The sequence below is a fragment of the Cupressus sempervirens genome, chromosome 10 (assembly GCF_028749045.1).
Source record: "Cupressus sempervirens isolate cs-2001-9-10 chromosome 10, ASM2874904v1, whole genome shotgun sequence".
NCBI classification, from domain to species: domain Eukaryota; kingdom Viridiplantae; phylum Streptophyta; class Pinopsida; order Cupressales; family Cupressaceae; genus Cupressus; species Cupressus sempervirens.
In genome coordinates this window covers 379,992,924-380,015,453 of record NC_143127.1, presented here as the reverse complement: position 1 = coordinate 380,015,453, position 22,530 = coordinate 379,992,924, and the positions used below count along the sequence as shown (strand labels likewise).

The 22,530-nt window shown below is 37.8% G+C and overlaps 1 protein-coding gene across 3 annotated transcripts in view; it reads right to left on the bottom strand.

Annotated features, from left to right (window-relative positions):
* ECHID (enoyl-CoA hydratase/isomerase D) overlaps positions 1–22,530 on the bottom strand; it is a 291,880-nt gene that overhangs the window by 145,280 nt on the left and 124,070 nt on the right. For all 3 annotated transcript variants that reach the window (XR_016358067.1, XM_089807443.1, XM_089807444.1), the window contains exon 3: positions 5,186–5,287. Coding sequence is in view for 2 of the 3 variants with exons in the window: in XM_089807443.1 (XP_089663569.1) it covers positions 5,186–5,287 (102 nt within the window). In the remaining variant the exon portion in view is untranslated. The remainder of the gene's footprint in view (positions 1–5,185; positions 5,288–22,530) is intronic.

Below are 22,530 nucleotides of genomic sequence, written 5' to 3'. Positions count from 1 at the left end.
CTTTGAAATGCAAGAAAGTATCATAATCTATAAGCAATTCTGAATCACCAAAAGATAATCTCAGTTTTGTTTCCAATTTGGCTGCTTGTTCTAGGCGTCGCTTCACATCAGAAAGCCTTCAGTTAATCATATTGCATAAATGGAGCTTTTACCCTAACACAATCTTAATACTCTACATACAGTTTAACAAAACTAATTTTATCTTAGCTATAATGATGCAGAGGAAAACTTCTATTAGGACAAAAACACAAACCTACTATAGAGTATCAACTATTCAAGGCAACCTATGTACTCTTCACTAGACCGCTAACATTGGGCCTGCTTTGGGAATCCTTGAATATACATGTTTTGGACACCTCAAGTGACATGGAAAGAGCTGTTATGGGGATTAAATGGTCGTAAACAACTCTTTCATGAAGACGATTTACAATGCAGCAATTCATTGGTATTATAATTCTTGCTTTTCTCAACCTAGGGGAGACAACTTTCTTAGACTAAGGCAATTCAAGAAAAAATTTGTTTTCGACAGTCAAACACTAACTTGGAAGGCTTCCCAAATCATTCTTGGGTGTGTTCCTTGATTGTTCGATCCAAAATATTCACTAATGTGCTCTTTCATATTCTAACACTGCTTTCTCCTAACACTGTCATACTCTGTCCTCTCAGATCAGTCAATATAACTCATGCCAAACATTACATGATGATCTAAAACTTGGAGAGACTGGAATTCATGCTGGCACTGATCTCCACATCAATTTTCATATAAATCCAACACCAGGAGGCAGTGCTAAAAATAAAACTGTTGCTGGAAACTCTGGCCATGGTTTGTACCTGTCAATTAAGAAAATGGAATATCCTCCGCAAAACTTAATGAAATTTAATAAGATCAACTACAAACGAAAGGTAATTCACTACTCTAACATCTTCAATCATGTAAAGATCATTAGTCCATACAAAATTAAGAAATCAGCCAGCAATGTGTGAAAACGCAGAAAAATTATCATAATCACAGTTTCTTTCTTCATCACATTCTCCAACCTTGGCATTCGAGTTTGGATTACATATTTGTGCATTTACAACCATTTCCAACTGTTCCAACTGCCACCTAATCATGTTTTTAACAATCATAACAATTATGACAATTTTGGCACTGTTGCTTAACTTTTGTTGCAACATTGACAACTTGACATATAAACATGCTAAAATGGATCAAAATGATCCCAAATGGTCTTAAACGACCTTATTGGACCCAACCACATCCAAAACAACTTAAAAACAAAAAATAACCATAAGCACTATATGATGCCCCCGCATCATATAAGTCATGGAGTAAAATCCTTTTATAGAGATTTCTCGTATATTTATTTTGCCTCGTATGGAAAGTTTATGTGGCCATGTATTTCTCCAATTAACAGAGCTTAACTTTCAGTGTGATTTTTATGGAAACGGAGCTGGAACAAAATGGTTTTGTTGGAAATTTCATGAGATTGTTCCTAGTATTTTGATCATTTTTTATGAAAAGATTTGCAATGAAAACATAGTTATGCAAACAGCATGACTTTTCAAGCAACCAGTGGAACTCTAGGCTCACAAAAATGTAAATTTCCTTTCATAAAAAGAAAATTAAGAGAATTAAAATATGGAGTTGTTGGACGAATATAGATTCACAAACCCATATAATGTGACTTGATTAATTCATTGTATAAATTTGTTGACAGTTAAAATTCTCTCCAACATTTGAGTTTTAATTGCCTGTTTTTTGAAACAAAGCATTTTACATTTAAAAACAAAAACTTTGCAACAGCATGAATAAAAACAAGAGAGGGAGATGTTGAATGGCAAGGAAGACATTAAAAAATTGATTGTGCACAAAATTGAAAAGTTCAAGAAGCACATGTCTAAAAATGAATTATGAGTTTACGGCTTGTAGAAACATCCAAGAAAAGTAAGAACCAAATGAGAAGAGCAGATTTGTTTTACATGTCAGTGAACTTGAATACTAAATCATGTTTGTGAGGTTTATAATGAAGATAACGAAGACAAAGAAATTCAGACCAGCATTGAAGAAGATAAAAATCTCACAGCTTTGCCCCTACAAAAGAATACAAATATGGTTATACAACTCTCTATATTGGTGACTTGGAGGTGGTTAAAGACAAGAATCTTGAAGAACGTGCATTACCTAAGGAAAGGGTGTGTTGGAGACTTCACATGATAAGAATCTTCTTGAAAATGATGTCATGAAAACAAACTTGCTTTTGCACACGAATCAATCAATTAGGGAGTCTGAGATATATGATGACATCTTGAGTGGTGTGATGAATTGTGTGTTTCTTATATCAGCAACTTGTTTATCATCATAGTGATTTAGTGTACCAAACAAAGATGGTATTCAGGGATGATGGCATTTTGGATGACCATTCAGAAAATGTACTTCAAATGACAATGATGAGAAGCATGCCTTGAAGCAGCTGAAAGTTACTGAAGATATGACTGTTGCAGCCTTAGTGTGTTACGATGACACTCACAAAACAATTGAGGATCTTTACAGGAAGACACAAATGGAAAAGAGGCAAGTGGGAATGGAAACTAATTCTTTTGTTGCTAATCTACAAAGGTTTAAAGTAGCATTTGAGTCTTTGAAATCAGATTACTTATGTCTACTTTCAGACAAGGATTGCATCTTAAAGGGAGCTGAAATATATGCTAAACAATTGAAGGGAAAAGAGAAAGAGGTTAATAAGCTCAACAGGGAGCTTAATGTTACTCAAGAGGCACTGGGTAATACACGAGTTGCTCTTTGTGAAGCGGAAAATCAGATTGTTTCCACCAATCAATCTAGGGAACAAGAGATCATAGGAAGGCATGAGTATTTCCAAGAAGTGATTAAGGAACTTGATAGCATTCAGCAGACTTATGGCTTGGGTAGCTGCCTCAAAAAAGTTGGAACTGCTCACGCGTCAAGTTGAGATGGAAAACATCCAATGATTGACAATTGTTTTGAGGTGAATGCTGATGTGACTTTTTATAATCCACTTTTTATAATGGATGAGGAAGATCCAACTGATTCACATGATGAGGATGAGATCGATTGCCATATTTGGGACCCAGGTGCATGTACTAGTGATGGACTCGCTCACAAGACTACAATGATGGGGTGATTTCCAGAATTAGTACTACTACTCTAAGCTTATACACTATTTCAGATTCTATTTTATACATGAACTGGATGGTTTTTGTGCTTTAGCAGCTAGATCACCTTGGTTGGGGGTTGATAAGAGTTATATCTTCATCATAGGGAGTGTGTTCTCAGCCCTTTCCTTACCCATCACACCTATATACTCGGACATTTCAGATTGATGATGGTAGTATTAGCTTCCATGTGCCTTTGGTATTGATTTTAGATGTTGAGCAGTTTGGTTCATTGATCAACCGTTTAGGATGGACCAACATGATAGATACCCATGACAACATAATTTCGTGGGATCTTGGTATTGACATGATTGATGCTTTAATTCAGTGTTATATTGATGAGTGGCTTCACCATTCTAGATACACTACTTATATCAAAGTAGCACAACGGACTAATGAAGCAATTTTTCTAAGATTGGTATGGGATCTAGGTATTCTAGTCATAGCATGCAGATGTTGATTGCTTGAGGGAAAGCAATCTCTAGAAAGGGAGGGTTGTAACGTCCCCTATTCTGGGCCATTATTCTTTGATGCATCGTTAGCCCTTTCATCGTGGTTCTATGGGCTGATTTGGTCTTTATTGATGATTTGTGCGAGTTTTGGCTTAAGGCATTTTCAATTACCAGCCAATCGTAGTAGTTTCTATAGGGTTTCTAGATGCTTACTAATTTTAGTAAGTCAACAAGGTTCTATCTTTTGGCCATTGTCATATTGGACTTGGAGCATTTTGCAGAGAGCATTCTGGTAAGCTACTATACATGGGTTTCTAAGATAGGATATTTATTTAATGCCAGAAGGATTTTCATGCCAATTTATTATTAAATGGAGACACTAGTTAAAGTGAACAAGGCTCAGAAGAAAATGAAGAGACATAGAGATGGCTACAAAAGGACTTTTAGAGGCTTAATCTCTTCATGATTAGATATTGGATTGGATTTTCAAATTTCTTCTCTTTAAGAATTGGAAGCTCAACTTCAACCAGTTTGACCACAGAAACCCTTGACCTGGAAGACAGACGAGAAACCATTGTGCGTGGGAGAAGTCATTTCAGGTGTTTCACTTGGGCTTATATTTTCTCTCTTATTCTCCAATCTGACAGTTATTTTCTGTGCTTACGATTGGAGTTGAATGTTATTTTTACTATAAAGTTTGATTTTGATAACCATTTGGGAAAGCACAATGTTGCTGGTACTTTTACATGTACTCTGGAAAGTGGAATGAAATAGAATTTCTGAGACTGTTATCTGATGATATTTTACTTGTTAGATCTGAAAGTTTTTTGCATGAATTATCTGTTCACTCTTCTAAATGTTTTGTGTGAGAGATTGGATTAAATATCCGGGCTGGATATTACATGTAATTCCCTTTGCTTATACCCTCATTGGCAGTTGGGCCATTATTCTTTAGTTTGGAGATCTGACCCTACAAGAACCGCATCCCTTTCCAAACATTCTGTAATTATTAATTAATTATTTACTGGCCACATATTAGAACAAATCTAAGTGTAACCAACTAGTATTTAAGATGGAAAATGGCTGACCAGTATTTAGGATCACCAACCAGTATTTTTAAAGTGTTAGATTATTCTCAAGAATCCAATAAGCATATAGGAGTCTCTTCTTCCCCTGAAAAGTGTGATCTAGTGTTTCTTTGTAATAATCTTCCGGGATTGTGGTGGGGGAATGACATCTAGTTTAGATTTCAGGAAGCATTAACACTATTTGAAGAGATATTTATCCTCGCACGTTATTTTGTTTTCAACAAATTAAAATGCTATCAATATGAAAAATTGAAAATATCTATTATACACTAACAAAAGATTCAATGTCTTAAAGCCAAAAGACATCATTTTACAATTCTGCATAAATGTCCTTCAATAATTAAAAACAAATAGTTTAATAAAAACCTCACTGACTAGGTAATGAAAGAAAGAAACACTATTAAGCCTTAACCACACCTTAAATACATTCCCATTTTAGAACTTGTTTTATACCTGTACATCTAAAACATTCAGCCGCCCAAAGCTATCTTTATCAGCATAGCCGTCAGGTCCTCGCAGTGATTGATCCCCACCACTACAAAATGCATCATTACCCTGCCATTTAAGGAAGAAAACAAGAAACATATCTAGGATCATTCATAGTTTCAAAATTTTGAGGAAAAACTAAGAAGAGAAAAATATGATGCTTTAAAGCCTCTTTCATCTTATAAGATCTAATGTGCATCAGAATTTTAGGAAAAGCTTAGGTTGTTGGCATCACACTGATTTCTCTCACAAAATCATAATGGGTTTCTGAAACACATGTGCAACATTGTATTATTCACCATTTTCATCCATAATATGAGAAAGAATACTGCCAATTATACTAAGAAAAATGCCAATTCCTTGTGTATATATGTCCGTTCATTAATATTCACTATTTTCTTTTTGTCGGGTCAATTATACTAAGAAAAATGCCAATTCCTTGTGTATATATGTCCTTTCATTAATATTCACTATTTTCTTTTTGTCAGGTCAGTTCATGTGTCCTTGATTGGAAGGCATCAACATATGTCAGATAACAAGGATTTAAAATAGCTTCAAGGTCAAAATACTTTGTAGTCCTCGGCATTTCATGTTTTGTAATAACACTATAAAAAGTTAAATGTAATGACCCTACTCAAGTCTGACCTCAAAATGCTGATTGAAGGCTCAAGGAATTTCGTCAAACACTTCACATAAAAGGGTCATATCACTGATATAACATTTCAGTTTGCTTTAATGACTCTTTTTTTCAATTAGCACCAATGAGAATGTCTACAAATGACTCTAAATTGACTAAACAATAACCTAACATGAATATGCAACTTATTTTGACAATATTCAATGCATATATGTGACTGAAACTACTTGCAATATGCAGCTACAGCAACTAGTAATTATGACGAACACTTTGGATGTAACCTAAGATGACATTTAAGCACTTACAGCCAAGTGGTATTTTAAAAAACATTTGGTATGCATAATTATAACATTATTTATGCCAAAAAAGAGAACCTACAGCCAATTGACATTTTGACAAACAATTGGCCTGCAAACTAATAAGTTGATCATGAATGGCAATAACATATTCAATTACAATAGTAGTTGACCAACAACTTATATCTCCTTATTTGCAATAAAATGTCTACTACAGTGAGGCTATGAATTGGTCAAGACTCTTGGCTTACAATTGTTTGACAATAGTGTCAAATTTGATTTTCTGAATATTCACTTATAGCAGCAATTAAAATGCCTATAATGACAATGCACACTACAGAGTGAATGCAAGAAGAACCTGGTAACGATGACACCCAATGTTGTTGATGAAGAAACAATAAAAATCCAATGGGATAGGCACCTTCCAAGCTCAAATTGAAATATTCAAGCTGCTGCCCCTATTCTTGCCTGGCAAAAGTTTAGATAATTAATTGCAGCACCAAACACCTTTCAATTTGCCCCTAAAACATTTGTCTTGACAATAGAAATTGAATGCAACAATACCCAGAATGATTGGCCTCCTCAATCGATAGGTATGAGCAAAAACATGAGACTCACATAGGCTGATCAACCTCCATGACAGCAGATTATGAAGGTCTGTAATAACCCTGCTCAATAACATAATCAGTCTCAGCAATACATCAGTTGCTAAAGTAACTTATCCATCAAATGCAACAATACATCAACTGCTGCAAGTACAATAATACATCAACTATTGTACTCAAATAATCCCCACCGTGAAGCACAAGATTGGACTTCTAAAGTAAAGCCCAGAATCAGCAATAATTAAGCTGGTATCTCCCAGCTTCAAAATTGCGTAACCAATGAGCGTTTTCGTCTCCAAAGATCCTCCAATGGCTAAAACCCTAGCTGGCTTCTCCACCAAATAATCACATCAAACAATCATCAATTCCTGGATGATGAGAATGAGGCCCATGATGTCTATTTATACTTTTTCCTCAAGAGGTTGGCCCAAAATCTAAAAGCTTACAGAAATTATTTTATTTTTATTGACTTTATGATATATTATTTTATTTAAGTCACTTTATTAAATTAATTAAATATAAAGTTACCTTTTAATATTTATTTATTTGATAACTTTATAAATAATTAACTTAATACCACTTATTTATTTAATTAAAATAATTAATTAATCATCTTCATAAAATATTCATTATTTTGGACAACTTAATTAATTAAATTAATTAAATCAAATTACCTCTAAAACAAGGACATTACAGTCCGCCCCTCCTGAAATTGCTTGTCCCCAAGCAATCTCAGCAACAAGTACCATTCTCCTCCACCTGAATCCCAAGTGAAGACCTATTTAATGTCTCAATCATCACCAAACAGCTCCTGTGAAGAAATCATCAGCATCAACAGTACAAAAATCAGCAACTGAGAAACTGCACTCAACACCAAAACAACTAACATCACTGACAAAATCATCTGAAAACCAACTGTAGATGCCGATACAAGAAACCACTCTACGGAACTCAAGCCAACTGAAACATCGACTCTATCAAAACTCAAGTTCCTGTCTAACTGACACTCACACCCAACTGCACTGTGGATATGACAACAGCCATAGGTACCTGAGTCACTGCCACCAAATCCAATCTCTGATAAACTGTCCTAGGTGTATCGATACTGCAGGCTGTGTAACTTGCAACTGTTCCATCTCATAATGGATGGTAAGAAACTAGAGCCAATCTACACCTGCGTGAAATCAAATCTTCTATCTCTGGTTCAAAAGAAAAATGATGAGCATACACCACCGTATAATGCTGGTAGGAACCCCCAAACTCCGCTACTGGCTCACCATCACTGAACTGGGAATCAGCAGATGGCTCCAATCTCTGACTCTAAGTGGCTGTAGGCTGGATAGGACCCTGTGCAATCCGCTCAACAAACCCCACCTCAAAATCCCTATGAGGTAGCATAGTAGAAAGGATCACTATAATCTCCCCAACCAATCTGCGAATAGCACTAGTACCTTGGATGAGAACACCTTCTGACACTTTATGCAAGTCTAGATGAACACCTGCACTATCCAACAAATACTCCATGAATGGTTCAGTGCAATAAAAATTGTACGAGGAAGCATCAACATACTCCCCCGCATACCACAACTGATCCCTCTGTAAAGGTGGCACGGCCAACTGTAACATACTGTCATCTCTGTAAGAAGAATCAATCTGGAGACTCGACTCCAGTGGTATCCCAAACTCATCAGGACCAAGTACTCCCAAATCCTGAACATGTGTGTCAACCCCAACATGTTCCTCAGTAACAACTGCAGGAGCATACTCACCACCAACCACCTCAATATACAAATGAACTAGGTTTGGGGCTGGTGTAGACTGCAAATGCTCCAACTCCACGGTCACCTCCTCTAACTGAAATTGCGACTCTTGTAGATCTCGTTGTGTGTCCTCCAAAGCCTTAGTAGTCGCTATGAGCTACTGGGTAAGCTCACTCACCTCCTCCTCACGATCCAAGAGTGCCTTATAGGCTGTACTCCCCCACTCAACCAGGTGATCACGGTTGGCTACCAACTATAAGTAATCCTATCTCAAAACCCTGACAGCTTCACGTAAGGCATGAACCTCTGCCAAAGAAAGGTAACCACTGCTGGACTCATCTGTCATAGAAGCACCCCAACCAGTAATGATCAACAACTGACGAGCAGTATCAAAATGCTCAAGAACAATAGTGATATCTCTCTCGCCAGCTCTCAAATGGCTAGTCACATGGTGACTCTGTACTACAAGCCTCCTATGAATTGTCTCAAATACACTATACACACTATGAGAGAAAGTTGAATCAAACGAACTCCCCTCAAGATCATCAACGCTCAGTGTACTTACATCTGAGTACACCTCCACACTCTGAATGCAAGCATCGGATTCATCCTCATCTAACTCCGAAGAAGTTGCTACTAAAACTATCTCATCATCACAATCTCCAGCTCCCTCATCCTCTACAACTAACTGAGAGTCCAAATCCGGACAAATATCATCAGGGGTCACTGATAAAGTAACTCCCTCAACTGACAAGGTAGCCCTGGCTGAAACAAACTCCTGCCACTCAAACTCTACCTCATCCTCATCTATGGGTTCTGGCAACACTAAATCAAGGAACCCATCTCCACCAACTGTCGACGCTAAATCTATGCCCAAAGTCAGAAATAAAAATCCAAATACACTACAGCACTCATCATCCTCACTCACAGCAATAGATGAATCTGGAATGCTAGTGTATATATCCTCTAATTGCATCTCCTCTACCGACTCTGACCACGTACACAACTCGACGTCGACTTGTGAATAAGCTATATTGTAGCATGGAGTGTCATCAGACAAAACATCTATAACACTCCCATCCTGAGTGTCGTCACTAGAAATCTCCATGCTCAAATCCTCAGCACAGGAATATAACACTGTCTCCTATACCGAACCCATACTGCAACTGCTATCATAAATATCAAAACTGTCAGAGCTCAAACTCTCCTCGTAGTCATCACTCAATATCATACAAGGGGCATCGTCACCAATGCAACTCGCAGCATCCTCGAAAGTGTCCTCAGATGTGTCCATACTAATGACTCTCACATCACCTGCAAGAATCTCAACTGCAAACACGGATCGTTGTACACATGACTCATCGTCAACCTGTACACCAACAATGCTGGAGCCCAAACTGAAATCAAGTGTCCCCTCTATAATACTCTGATCACCAAGTACACCACTGGGAGACTCCATAGAAGCCTCGGGCCTATCTAAGGAAGCCACTGCCTCTTGAACTAGAGCCACGCTACTGAAGCTGACATAGACATCCCCAATGACAATTCCCTCCGAAGAAGAATCTGAATGATCAGAGATGACTACAGCATCAACTGCTTCTATAGAACCCATAGTAACTACTCTGGGAACCTCAACCAGGTGATGTTTGACACTACTATTCTCCAGTGGCACACAAACATCTACTGAGTTTGGTGCAACAAAACTATCATCAGCACTACGGATGGTAATAGCAGGTGCTAAACTAGATAATAGTACATCAGCATCACAATCAGCGGCCAGAGAAAACTCAAGTCTTCTCCCCTATGAACCCGATGTCGGCCTATTAAAAGCAGAAGTAAAATATCTCGCTGCCCTATCAACTATAGCCGGATCCGACAATCTCTCTGCAAGTCGCTGCTGATGCAATCTTAATTTCTTGACACTTTCCACCAAAGCATCTAACTCTGTTCTCTTCCCCCTACTACTGTGTTGACTTCCCGAACTCGACCTCCTGTATCTATCCATGGCTGGGAAATAGACATACTGATCACTCTGATAATAATCTCATACAAATAATGAAATCAATTCTTACAGGATGGCAAGATCAGAGCTCTGATACCACTGTAATGACTCTGCTCAAGTCTGACCTCAAAATGTTGATTGAAGGCTCAAGGAATTTCGTCAAACACTTCACATACAAGGGTCATATGACTGATATAACATTTCAGTTTGCTTTAATGACTCTTTTCTTCAATTAGCATCAATGAGAATATTTACAAATGACTCTAAATTGACTAAACAATAACCTAACATGAATATGCAACTTATTTTGACAATATTCAATGCATATATGTGACTGAAACTACTTGCAATATGCAGCTACAGCAACTAGTAATTATGATAAACACTTTAGATGCAACCTAAGATGACATTTATGGACTTATAGCCAAGTGGTATTTTAAAAAACATTTGGTATGCATAATTATAACATTATTTATGCCAAAAAAGAGAACCTACAGCCAATTGACATTTTGACAAACAATTGGCCTGCAAACTAATAAGTTGATCATGAATGGCAATAACATATTCAATTACAATAGTAGTTGACCAACAACTTATATCTCCTTCTTTGCAATAAAATGTCTACTACAGTGAGGCTATGAATTGGTCAAGACTCTTGGCTTACAATTGTTTGACAATAGTGTCAAATTTGATTTTCTGAATATTCACTTATAGCAGCAATTAAAATGCCTATAATGGCAATGCACACTACTTAGTGAATGCAAGAAGAACCTGGTAACGATGACACCCAATGTTGTTGATGAAGAAACAATAAAAATCCAATGGGATAGGCACCTTCCAAGCTCAAATTGAAATATTCAAGCTGCTGCCCCTATTCTTGCCTGGCAAAAGTTTAGATAATTAATTGCAGCACCAAACGCCTTTCAATTTGCCCCTAAAACATTTGTCTTGACAATAGAAATTGAATGCAACAATACCCAGAATGATTGGCCTCCTCAATCGAAAGGTATGAGCAAAAACATGAGACTCACATAGGCTGATCAACCTCCATGACAGCAGATTATGAAGGTCTGTAATAATCCTGCTCGATAACATAATCAATCTCAGCAATACATCAGCTGCTTAAGTAACTTCTCCATCAAATGCAACAATACATCAATTGTTGCAAGTACAATAATACATCAACTATTATACTCAAATAATCTCCACCGTGAAGCACAAGATTGGACTTCTGAAGTAAAGCCCACAATCAGCAATAATTCAGCTGGTATCTCACAGCCTCAAAATTGCGTAACCAATGACGGTTTTCGTCCCCAAAGATCCTCCAATGGCTGAAACCCTAGCTAGCTTCTCCACCAAATAATCACATCAAACAATCATCAATTCCTGGATGATGAGAATGAGGCCAATGATGTCTATTTATACTTTTTCCTCAAGAGGTTGGCCCAAGATCTAGAAGCTTCCAGAAATTATTTTCTTTTTATTAAGTGACTTTATGATATATTATTTTATTTAAGTCACTTTATTAAATTAATTAAATATAAAGTTACCTTTTAATATTTATTTATTTGATAACTTTATAAATAATTAACTTAATACCACTTATTTATTTAATTAAAATAATTAATTAGTCATCCTCATAAAATATTCATTATTTTGGACAACTTAATTAATTTAATTAATTAAATCAAATTACCTCCAAAGCGGGGACATTACATCAAATTTGATGTAAGAACAGCGATGATGATGTTACACGATTTCTTGAGACCTCTATTGAAACTATTTAATATTTATTATATTGTTCAATATGCATTGTAAGCTTGATAGAATCATAAGAGTTCCCTCTTTCTAAAGATTTATTCCCTAAGTTGTTGATTTGGGATCGAGGACGAATTCGAGTTCGAGAATTGGATTTGTGGATTTGTAAAATATTTTTTCTCATTATGACTCACGAGTATATATATATGAACCGAGCAAAGCAGACATCCCGTGCAAAACTATACACAAGGTGTGTCCGTCCTACTAGGGTGAGCACAACCGGACCATAGAAACATGTGACGAAGAAACCTTAGCAATCACTCGCACACAAGCGGAGAAGGCAACATACCTAGATGTGCAAGAGGAAAAGAAAAGGATGCAGCAGGCAAAAACAGAAATGGAAAAAGAGATGAAGGCTGAAAAAACACAAATGAAAGACACTGCCAGCACTTCAAGAAGGAACCAGGCAGAACAAAACATCATACGGCAGGTAATGCAAGTTGAGGTTCCTATCAAACTAAACAACCTTCTTCTTGCAATGCTTCAGTTTCAGACCACAACCTTAAACATGACACCATCCCCGAAGGTGGTGGATGAGCTAGGGAAGAACACACAAGGTGGAAGCAGAACTATCACAGTAGACCCAATGCTACTCGCATTGAATACAGGAAGACACGCTGTAGTAGTTGAGATGGGTATTCTCGGGACTATCCTCACGGACACCATCATAGATGGAACGCGGGCATAAATGTATTGCCTGAGGAAACGTGGAAGAAGTTGGGACAACCTACCCTATGACTGCCTACATTCCAACTGCTTAACGCCAATCAACATGGAATCAAACCCCTCGAAACTCTAATGGCGCAAACCGTAACAATCAAAACACAACCCTTCTTACTCGACTTTGTGGTCATTCCATTTGTAATGTCCCTGTCATAAAATAAATGTATTTAATTAAACTTTGTAATGGGCCGATTGATTTAATTTATCTCGGACCCATTTTATTTTTTTCTTCGTAGTTTGTGTCGCTGTCAGCTATCTTTGTACACCCTCGGAATGGTTTCCCGACGGGTATTTAAGCACGGCTGTAGGTAGTCTGTAGGTATGCTTTGGATTATATTTTCTTTGTACTACGGATTCCTATTGGAGTCTGGAATTGTTCGCCATTTCGGAAGTGAAAGATTTTCCCTATTTGGCTCATGCGATTTCGGTGGGATTCAACCCTCACCCTATTCCATTGTTGCATGTATTACTTGGATCGGATCTGGCAAGTTGGAGTATCTTTGGTAATTATTATTCGCATCTAAGTCTCTGTTATTGTGGATTTTTCTATGGTGTATTATGTATGAACCACGCTTACATTCTATGTTGGATTCTGGTTCCTATCCCGCTTTCTCCGTACTGTCCTTCCTCACAGCTTTCATCGTACATACACCTCGACTTACCCAACATTTCGTACTGAGATACATCTTTTGCATCATTGTACGGCCCTACTACAATCACCGTACGGTTTGCTTCAAGACACTGTACGGCCTTCTCTAATCCACCATACGGCTTGCTCTAATTCAATCGTACGGCCTACCTAGCGCAACGTACGACATTCTAAATTTCAGCCATACAGCTTTTTTTCACTCCTCCAATTCAAGCTACGCAGCACGAGTAGTGGCCGCCCAACATAGTTAGTAGTTGTGCAACACAGGCTGTGACCGCGCAGCACAAGAGCATCTTTGAAACTATTCAAGAAAGTAGCCGCACAGCACAGGCAATTGACGCCGCACAGCACGGGCAGTGGCCGCGCAACACGGGCTGAGGTCGCACAACACAAGAGCATCTCCGGAAGTGTTGGGGAAAGTGGCCATGCAGCATGAGTAGTAACCGCGCAGCACGGGCAATAGTCACGCAGCACGGGTAGCGGTTGCGCAACACAGGTAGTAGTTGCGCAACACGGGAAAGTGACCGCACAGCACGGGAGCATCTTCGAAACTATTCGAGAACATTACAGTGGTATCAAAACCTTTGATCTTGCCTACTTGTGGAAGTGAATGCAAGTTTATACTCGGAGGAGAAGACGAAATAACCCTATTGATATAATGGTAGATCATCAGGATCCTATGACAGAACTTATGGATCTTTTAAGAGCGCTCAACAGAAATCAAAGGGAAATCAACGAAACCCAAAGGCTTATGCAAGAAACTCTACAAAAATTGGCCAAGGGAAAGACAATAGTAGAACAAAATGGGCATAGCAACGATTTTGTTTCGAGAAGGAAAAACTTTCAACCCTCTCGCTCTCGACCCTCGATACCCATTTTTCTTCCAAGGAAGGAGGCACCACACAAAGGAAGAGAGCCCACTTTTGAGGAAATGCAAGAAAAACTTTGAGAAGATTGGCGGAACGCAAATATGGAAGGTGATATATCTTACAAAGACTATGTTGATCTAAGAATGAGATATTTTGGTGGAGGAAATTGCAGTTATTTTAATGATGAGCTCAAGAGAAAGATCGGAAAGGTAAACTTATCGCTATTTGATGGATCTAGAGTCATTACCGCACAATCGTGGATCCAAAAGGCAAATACCTATTTCCAACTCAATCCAATGCCCGAAGAGGAAGCAATCAAGTTCGCAACACTTCATCTGGAAGGAGTGGTGCACGAGTGGTGGCATCATGGACTGGTCACTCTCGGACACAACCAAGTGACCTCTTATATCGAGTTCACTGAGAGAATCATTGATTGGTTCGACCGGAAGGATCCTAAGCTAAACTTCAAAGATTTGGCTCAACTGAAGCAAACGGGCACAGTAGACGACTACGTCACTGAGTTCCAAAGGCTATCAGTCTTAGTCACAGACATCTCTGAAAGACGTCGGATTGTGTTATTCATGGATGGGCTAAGAGAGCCTTTGAGAGGCTGGATCAAAGGGTTCAACACATGTACACTCAATGAAGCTATTAAGGAGGTATGTGACATGGCCGCATCTTCCTCCAAAACTCAAGCAGTTACACCAACACCATCCCCACAAGAAGACAAAGACAAGGAGCCAATTCAGAAAAAACCTCAATCTAATGAAGATTCTCGGCAAGAGCTCAGGAGGAAAAAGCTCTGTTTCACATGCAAAGAACCATGGGGTCCTAGTCATTGCTACCTCGGGAAGGGAAAGATTCACTACATTGAGGTGATGCCTGATGACGACAAAGAACAAACACTTGTAGCAATTGACGAAGAAATTACCTAGCAAGAGAGAATAAATGCCCTGATACAAAAAGGGGGTTCCATTGCTACCCTCACTACACCGACTAGAGGTGGTATCTTCAAAGTTTGCGGCACACTTTACAGAAAATGAGTCCCAATCATGATTAATAGTGGCGCCACGCTCAATTTCATCAATTCATCTTTGGTCACTAACAACGGCCTGCACGCAGTTGAGCATGGAGGACTTGAGGTTAAGGTTGCAGGAGGAACCTTGTTACCTTGCACTCATGTGATTCCATGGCTACAGATTTCCATGGCAAACTATACCCTTGCAGATGATTTCTTTGTCATAAATTTGGTTGATATTGATATCATTTTGGGCATCCAGTGGTTGGAAACTCTTGACTAGTACACTCAAAGTTTCAAAAGGATGGACTTTTCATTTGAGACGGATGGCAAGAAAGTGTTGCTAAGAGGAATGTCAAACAAAGGATCGAGCGAAGTCACAATCAAGAAGATGGAGGCAATTTTTAAAATAATTTGGCCCTAGACGCTGCAAGAAAAAACCAAATAGTCAACACCTCTCCACATCCCATGGATAATTGGTGGGCCCATCTATTGGCCGAGTATTCCAATAACACTTTTGCACGTGAGTTGATGGATGGTTGTGTACGCGATGAAAGATACAAAGTTATTGATGATATCATTTACTTCGACGGGAAGATCTACTTAGTACCTGACTCGGAATTGAAGGAGCTGATTACGGAAGGTTTATAACCGAGTTTGCATTTGCTTGAGGACAAGCAAATTTTGGGACGGGAGGACTGTAATGTCCCCATCATAAAATAAATGAATTTAATTAAACTTTGTAACAGGCCGATTGATTTAATTTATCTTGAGACCCATTTTATTTTTGTCTTCGTAGTTTATGTCACCATTGACTATCTTTGTACACTCTCAAAATGGTTTCCCGGCGGGTATTTAAGCACAACTATAGGTAGTCTGTAAGTATGCTTTGGATTATATTTTCTCTATACTGCGGATACCTGTTGGAGTTTGGAATTGTTCGCCATTTCGGAAATGAAAGATCTTCCCTATTTGGCTCGTGCAGTTTCGGTGGGATTCAACCCTCGCCCTATTCAGTTGTTGCATGTATTACTTGAATCGGATCTAGCAAGTTGGAGTATCTTTGGTAATTATTATTCACATCTAAGTCTCTATTATTGTGGATTTTTCTATGGTGTACTATGTATGAACTACGATTACATTCTGTGTTGGATTCTAGTTCCTATCCCCCTTTCTCCGTACTATCCTTCCTCACAGCTTTCACCATGTATACACCTCGACTTACCCAACATTCCATACTGAGATACGTCTTTTGCATCACTGTATGACCCTACTACAATCACCGTACGGTCTGCTTCAAGACACTGTATGGCCATCTCTAATCCACCGTACGGCTTGCTCTAATTCAACCGTACGGCCTTCCGGGCACAATGTACAACATTCTAAATTTCAGCTATACGGCTTTGTTTCACTCCTCCAATTCAGGCCGCGCAGCACGGGTACTGGCCACGTAGTACGGGTAGTAGTCGCACAGCACAAGCTGTGACCGCGCAGCACAGGAGCATCTCTAAAACCGTTCGAGAAAGTAGCAGCGCAGCACGAGTAGTAGCCACGCAACGCGGGCAACTGACGCAACACAGCACGAGCAGTGGTCGTGCAGCATGAACAACTGAGGCTGCGCAACACGGGTTGAGGTCACGCAGCATGGGAGCATCTCCGGAACCATTCAGGAAAGTGGCCGCGCAACACGGGTAGTGGCCGCGCAGCACAAGTAGTAGTCGTGCAGCAAGGGTAGTAGCCGCGTAGCACGGGTAGTAGTCGCGCAGCACGGGAAAGTGACTGCGTAGCACAGGAGCATCTCCGAAACTGTTCGGGAACATTACACCATTGAAAAGGAAAGGTTACGATGCCATCCTTGGAAGGTTGGCTAGTTCAGGCAAAGGTAAAACATGACTGGAAAAAGAACACTTTGTCCATGGAAAGAGGAGGTCGTTGGTTCGTAATCAACCTACACACCCAGATGGTGGGAGAAGATGTGGCATCATCACATTCCGAAGGTGAAGAAGGAGACAATGAAGGAAAGAAAAGAATGGAACCCAACGAAGAAGGAATCCTAAAACTGGAAGGAGGATCTGACAATGATGACTTGGACTCAATGAATGGCCTAGTCCATTGGCAAATGGAGGAGTGTAAAGTTTAAATAGATCTTCTTTGGTGTAAATCTCAATTTCTATTTATGTTGAATTGAAGGACTTTAGATACTTAGGATGGATATAACTATTCTATAATAATTTAATATTATAGAATTTAAAATTCAAATAATTAATATACGAAAATGGTTTGTGATAATATCTTGTTTTAAGTATTGAAAGTGTCTTGTACTTGAAATGCGATGAGAAAAAGACTTTTGATTACCACGGTTATTGATTGTAGTCTTCCATCGCATCTATATATTATTGGAAGGGGTTATGAAGAAAAGACACGACCCAACAAAGGGACCGTTGTCATGTCAGTAACGACAATAGACAAGGTGAATATGTTGCAGGGCCGATAGTAATATGTTGTCAACGAACCAATAGCTCGGTTAACTAATAATATGAATGGAACCCAATGCAAATTGGTAATGATAAGGAGTTATTACAAAGTATTATAGAATGCCCAACTTAAGTTAGTAAAATATATATGTATAATATTATATATATATATGTATGTATGTATGTATGTATGCATGTATGTATAATATTATATATATATATATGTATGTATGTATGTATGTATGTATGTATGTATGTATGTATGTACGTATATGTATATGATATATATACTATTAATGGGCAAATATAATATTCTGATAATTTATAGATCCACATAATAGATCTATGGGCACAATTTATTTAGTTTCAATTTCTCACAAGGCTAACATATTTAACACTTCCTCTTTAGCAAGAGGGAAATTGAAAGAGAATAAAACAACTTACACAATTAGAGTGTAATCATCATAGTGCTTTGATAAGGTTTAACCCAAAAATCAAAACCCAGTGGATTTTCATGGTGTCCGGCAAAATCCAGCCCAAAGAACCATGAAGGTTATCAATGTGTCTGGCAAAATCCGGCCTAAAGAACAAGGATAACCCTAACTTCAAACAATTATGTTCGAAGAAAGATCAACTATAAATAAAGTCGTCACATTATAATAGGATCAGAACACAAGAAAGGTCATCACCTTTGACAAGAAAAGTCGTCACTTTTCACGACACAAGCTTGCAAGCAAAAATTTTATATTCATGAATATATTAGTTAGTAAATGCATTTACAACAATGTCATACCAAGTTTACCTCTGAAGTATACAATTTTCAACTTCGCAAGAGGTTTGGTAAAAATATCAGCATTCTGCTCATTTGTACTAATGTAACTTAATTTAATAACATCTCTGCCAACCATATCTCTTATATAGTGATAAGGGGTCTTGATATGCTTCGACTGGTTGTGGAAAACTGGATTTTCAGAAAGTTTGATACAACACTGATTATCACAATGAATTACTATAAGATTTAGGGGCTTTCCGAATAACCCAAATAGTAGTTTCCTGAGCCACACTACTTCACATGCCCCCATGGAGGCAGCTACATACTCAGCTTCAGTAGAACTTAAAGCAACAACTGGTTGTTTTCTACTAAACCAAGATATCATAGCTGACCCAAGATTGAAGCAACAACCTGTAGTACTTTTTCAATTTGTGGAGCAACCTACCCAATCTGAGTCAGTGTATCCTTCAAGATTTATCTTAACATTCGTATACTTTAAACCAAAACCAATAGTTCCTCGTAAGTATCTCAGGACGTGTTTGGCAGTTATTAAGTGAATCTTCTTTAGTTTACACATGAAATGACTTAGGACATTGGTAGCATAGCATATGTCAGGTCTGGTATTTACAAAATACATAAGTGATCCAATAATATGTCTGAAGTGAGTAGGATCGATGTCTTCAGAGTTTATAGCTTCTTCTTTTAGCTTATGCAAGTTTGTTTCCATCGGAGTAGATAAAGGTTTACTATCCATCATTCCAAACCTAGTCAGAATATCTTGAGTATACTTTCCTTGATGTAAGAAGATGTGGTCCTTTTTCCTATTAACTTCTAGTCCCAAGAAGTAGTGTAGTAACCCTAGATCTTTCATCTCAAATTTGGCTATGAGGTCTTGTTTGCATTTTTCAATCAATTTATCATCTCTTGTTATTAGTAAATCATCAACATATAGAACAAGTATTAGCATCTCATCCTTTGAGGTTTTGAAGTATATGTTTGAGTCAACTTCATTCTTTGAGTATCCGAGTTTGGATAGATAGTTGTCTATCCTTTCATACCAAGCTCGAGGGGCTTGTTTGAGACCATAGAGTGCCTTCTTGAGTTTACATTCATACAACTTTTTATCTTTCACAGTGACCCTTCAGGTTATTCTATGTAGACTTCTTCACTAATGATCCCATTTAGGAATGCAATTTTTACATCCATCTAATGAATCTTCCATCCTTTGGATGCTACAATTGCAATGATTGTTCTTACAAAAGTGTAATGGGCTACTAGAGCAAAAGTTTCGTCATAGTCAATGCCAGCTTTTTGAGAAAACCCTCGAGCAACAAATCTAGCTTTGTGTTTTTCAATACTTCCATTTGCGGCGTATTTGATTTTATATAACCATTTTGAAGATACAACTAATTTGTCTTTAGGTCTAGGTACAATATCCCAAACATCGTTTTGAAGTATGGAATTGTATTCTTCCACCATGGCATCTTTTCACTCTTGTGAATCTAGAGCTTCTTCAGTTGTTGATGGTTTGGTTGTATTTGGCTCAGTTATCAAAGCAATGTAACATGATTGATTTCGAGTTCTCGTGCTTTCGTTTGAGATCTCATCTAGTTCTACATTGTTTTCTTCAATCATCTTCCTTGCCCATAATGGTCTTTTCTTTCCATTAGTAATTTCCTCATTAGCTATATCTTATTCTCTTCCTTCAGATGTGTTCTCCCTCTGAGTCCCAGTTTGTCTAGAATCTTCATCATCTGAGTTTGGTTCATCTTCTATGCCAGTTGAAAGTTTTAAAGCAGAGTGTTCTTCAAAAATTACATCTCTACTTATTTCAACTGATCTTTGTCTGGGAATGTAAATTCTATAGCCCTTGGAATTTTCACTGTATCCTATAAATATACCTCTCTTTCCAGAAGGTTTGAGTTTAGTCCTATTTTCTTTGGGTATGTGCATGTAGACTGGATATCCGAATATTCTGAGATGACTTAAATCTGGTTTAGTCCTTGAGAAAACTTCTTCTGGTGTGGTATTTTTTACAATTGAATGTGGAGATCTGTTTTGAATGTATACTGCAGTCTTAGAGGCTTCTACCCAAAATGAAGCGTGCATATTTTGATCATGTAACATAGCTTTTGTGGCTTCAATGATGGTTCTATTTTTCTTTTTGCAACTCCATTTTGTTGAGGATTATAAGGTACTGTATACTCCCTCTTAATCCCAATAGAATTGCAAACACTTTTGAAGATTTCAGATGTATATTCACCTCCATTGTCTGATCTTAATGTTTTAATCCTTTTACCGGTCTGATTTTCTACTAAGGCTCTGAAGGTTTTGAATTTTGATAGTACTTCATTAGATTCTTTGACTTTCAAAAAATAGATCCAAGTCTTCCTAGAGAAGTCATCAATGAAAGATATATAATAAAGGAATCCCCCTAGAGATGGTGTGGGCATGGGTCCACATAGGTCTGAGTGGACTAGTTCCAAAATTGATTTTGAAAAGTGTTCACTAGACGAAAATGGTCTTTTTATGATTTTCCCTAGCACACACCCTTTGCAAGTTCCTATATGGGTTGAGTCTAGTTTAGGGGTTCCAGAAGTGATCTTTTCTAAATTTGGAAGTGAGCTAAACCCAATATGCCCAAGTCATCTATGCCATAATTCATTAACATTTGATGTTTAATGACTAAGGGTTTGCTTTTGAATATTGCTTAATCTATATAATGTTCCAATTCTGGACCCTACAATAATACCTCTTGTTAGATTTGAGTTATTAGGATAGTATAGTGCATTGTCTTTGTTGAAGGTGACTTGATATCCATCATCGGTAAGACTCGAGATTGAAATTAGATTTCTCTTTATACCTAGTACAAATAAGACATCTTTGAGATTAAGTGTAGCTCCATCTTTTAATTTGATAGAACAGGTCCCAATGCCTTTGACAAGATAGGTGGAGTTGTCTCCAATCGTGACTCCTTCAGTAATATAAGTTCCAAATGTATCAAACATATCTCTGAATCCAAAGATGTGACAAGATGCACCACTGTCTATGATCAAAGCTTCCTTATTTGAATTTACTTCACTTGAAAGTGCAGAATAGTATAGTTGATTATCATCTTCCTTTGTTTCAACTAGGAAGGCTAGTATTTTTTCTCTCTATGGACAGTTTCTGAAGGTGTGTCCCATCTTCTCACACTTGTAACACTTAACTTTGGAGTAATCATTATTTCTAAAATTTTGTTTCTTATTATTGAATTTTCTCTTTTGTTTATTTGAGACAGTGTGAAGAGCTTGACTTTCTCCTTGGTTTGATGTGATTCCTCTAGAGATTAACCTTGACTCTTCTGATATGCATTCATTTTTTAGCTGATCAAAAGTAGGAATTGAAGTTCTACTTACCACTTGGATGAATGTATCCCAAGACATTGGTAGTCCTCTAAGAGCTATTAATGAAAGCTCTTGATCTTCTATTTTGTTTCCAATAGACGATAAGAGTTTCTTGGTTTCAAAAATTTTCTCGAAATAAGATTGAATAGAATCTCCTTTTTCCATTTTAGTATTCAGTAGTTGAGTTTTTAAGGTGATCAGTCTACTTGAGTTATTTATCTCAAATGTATTTTTTATGGTCTTAAATACCTCACATGCACTTTTGATATCTGATATAGAAGGAAGGATGTGATCCTTTACTGA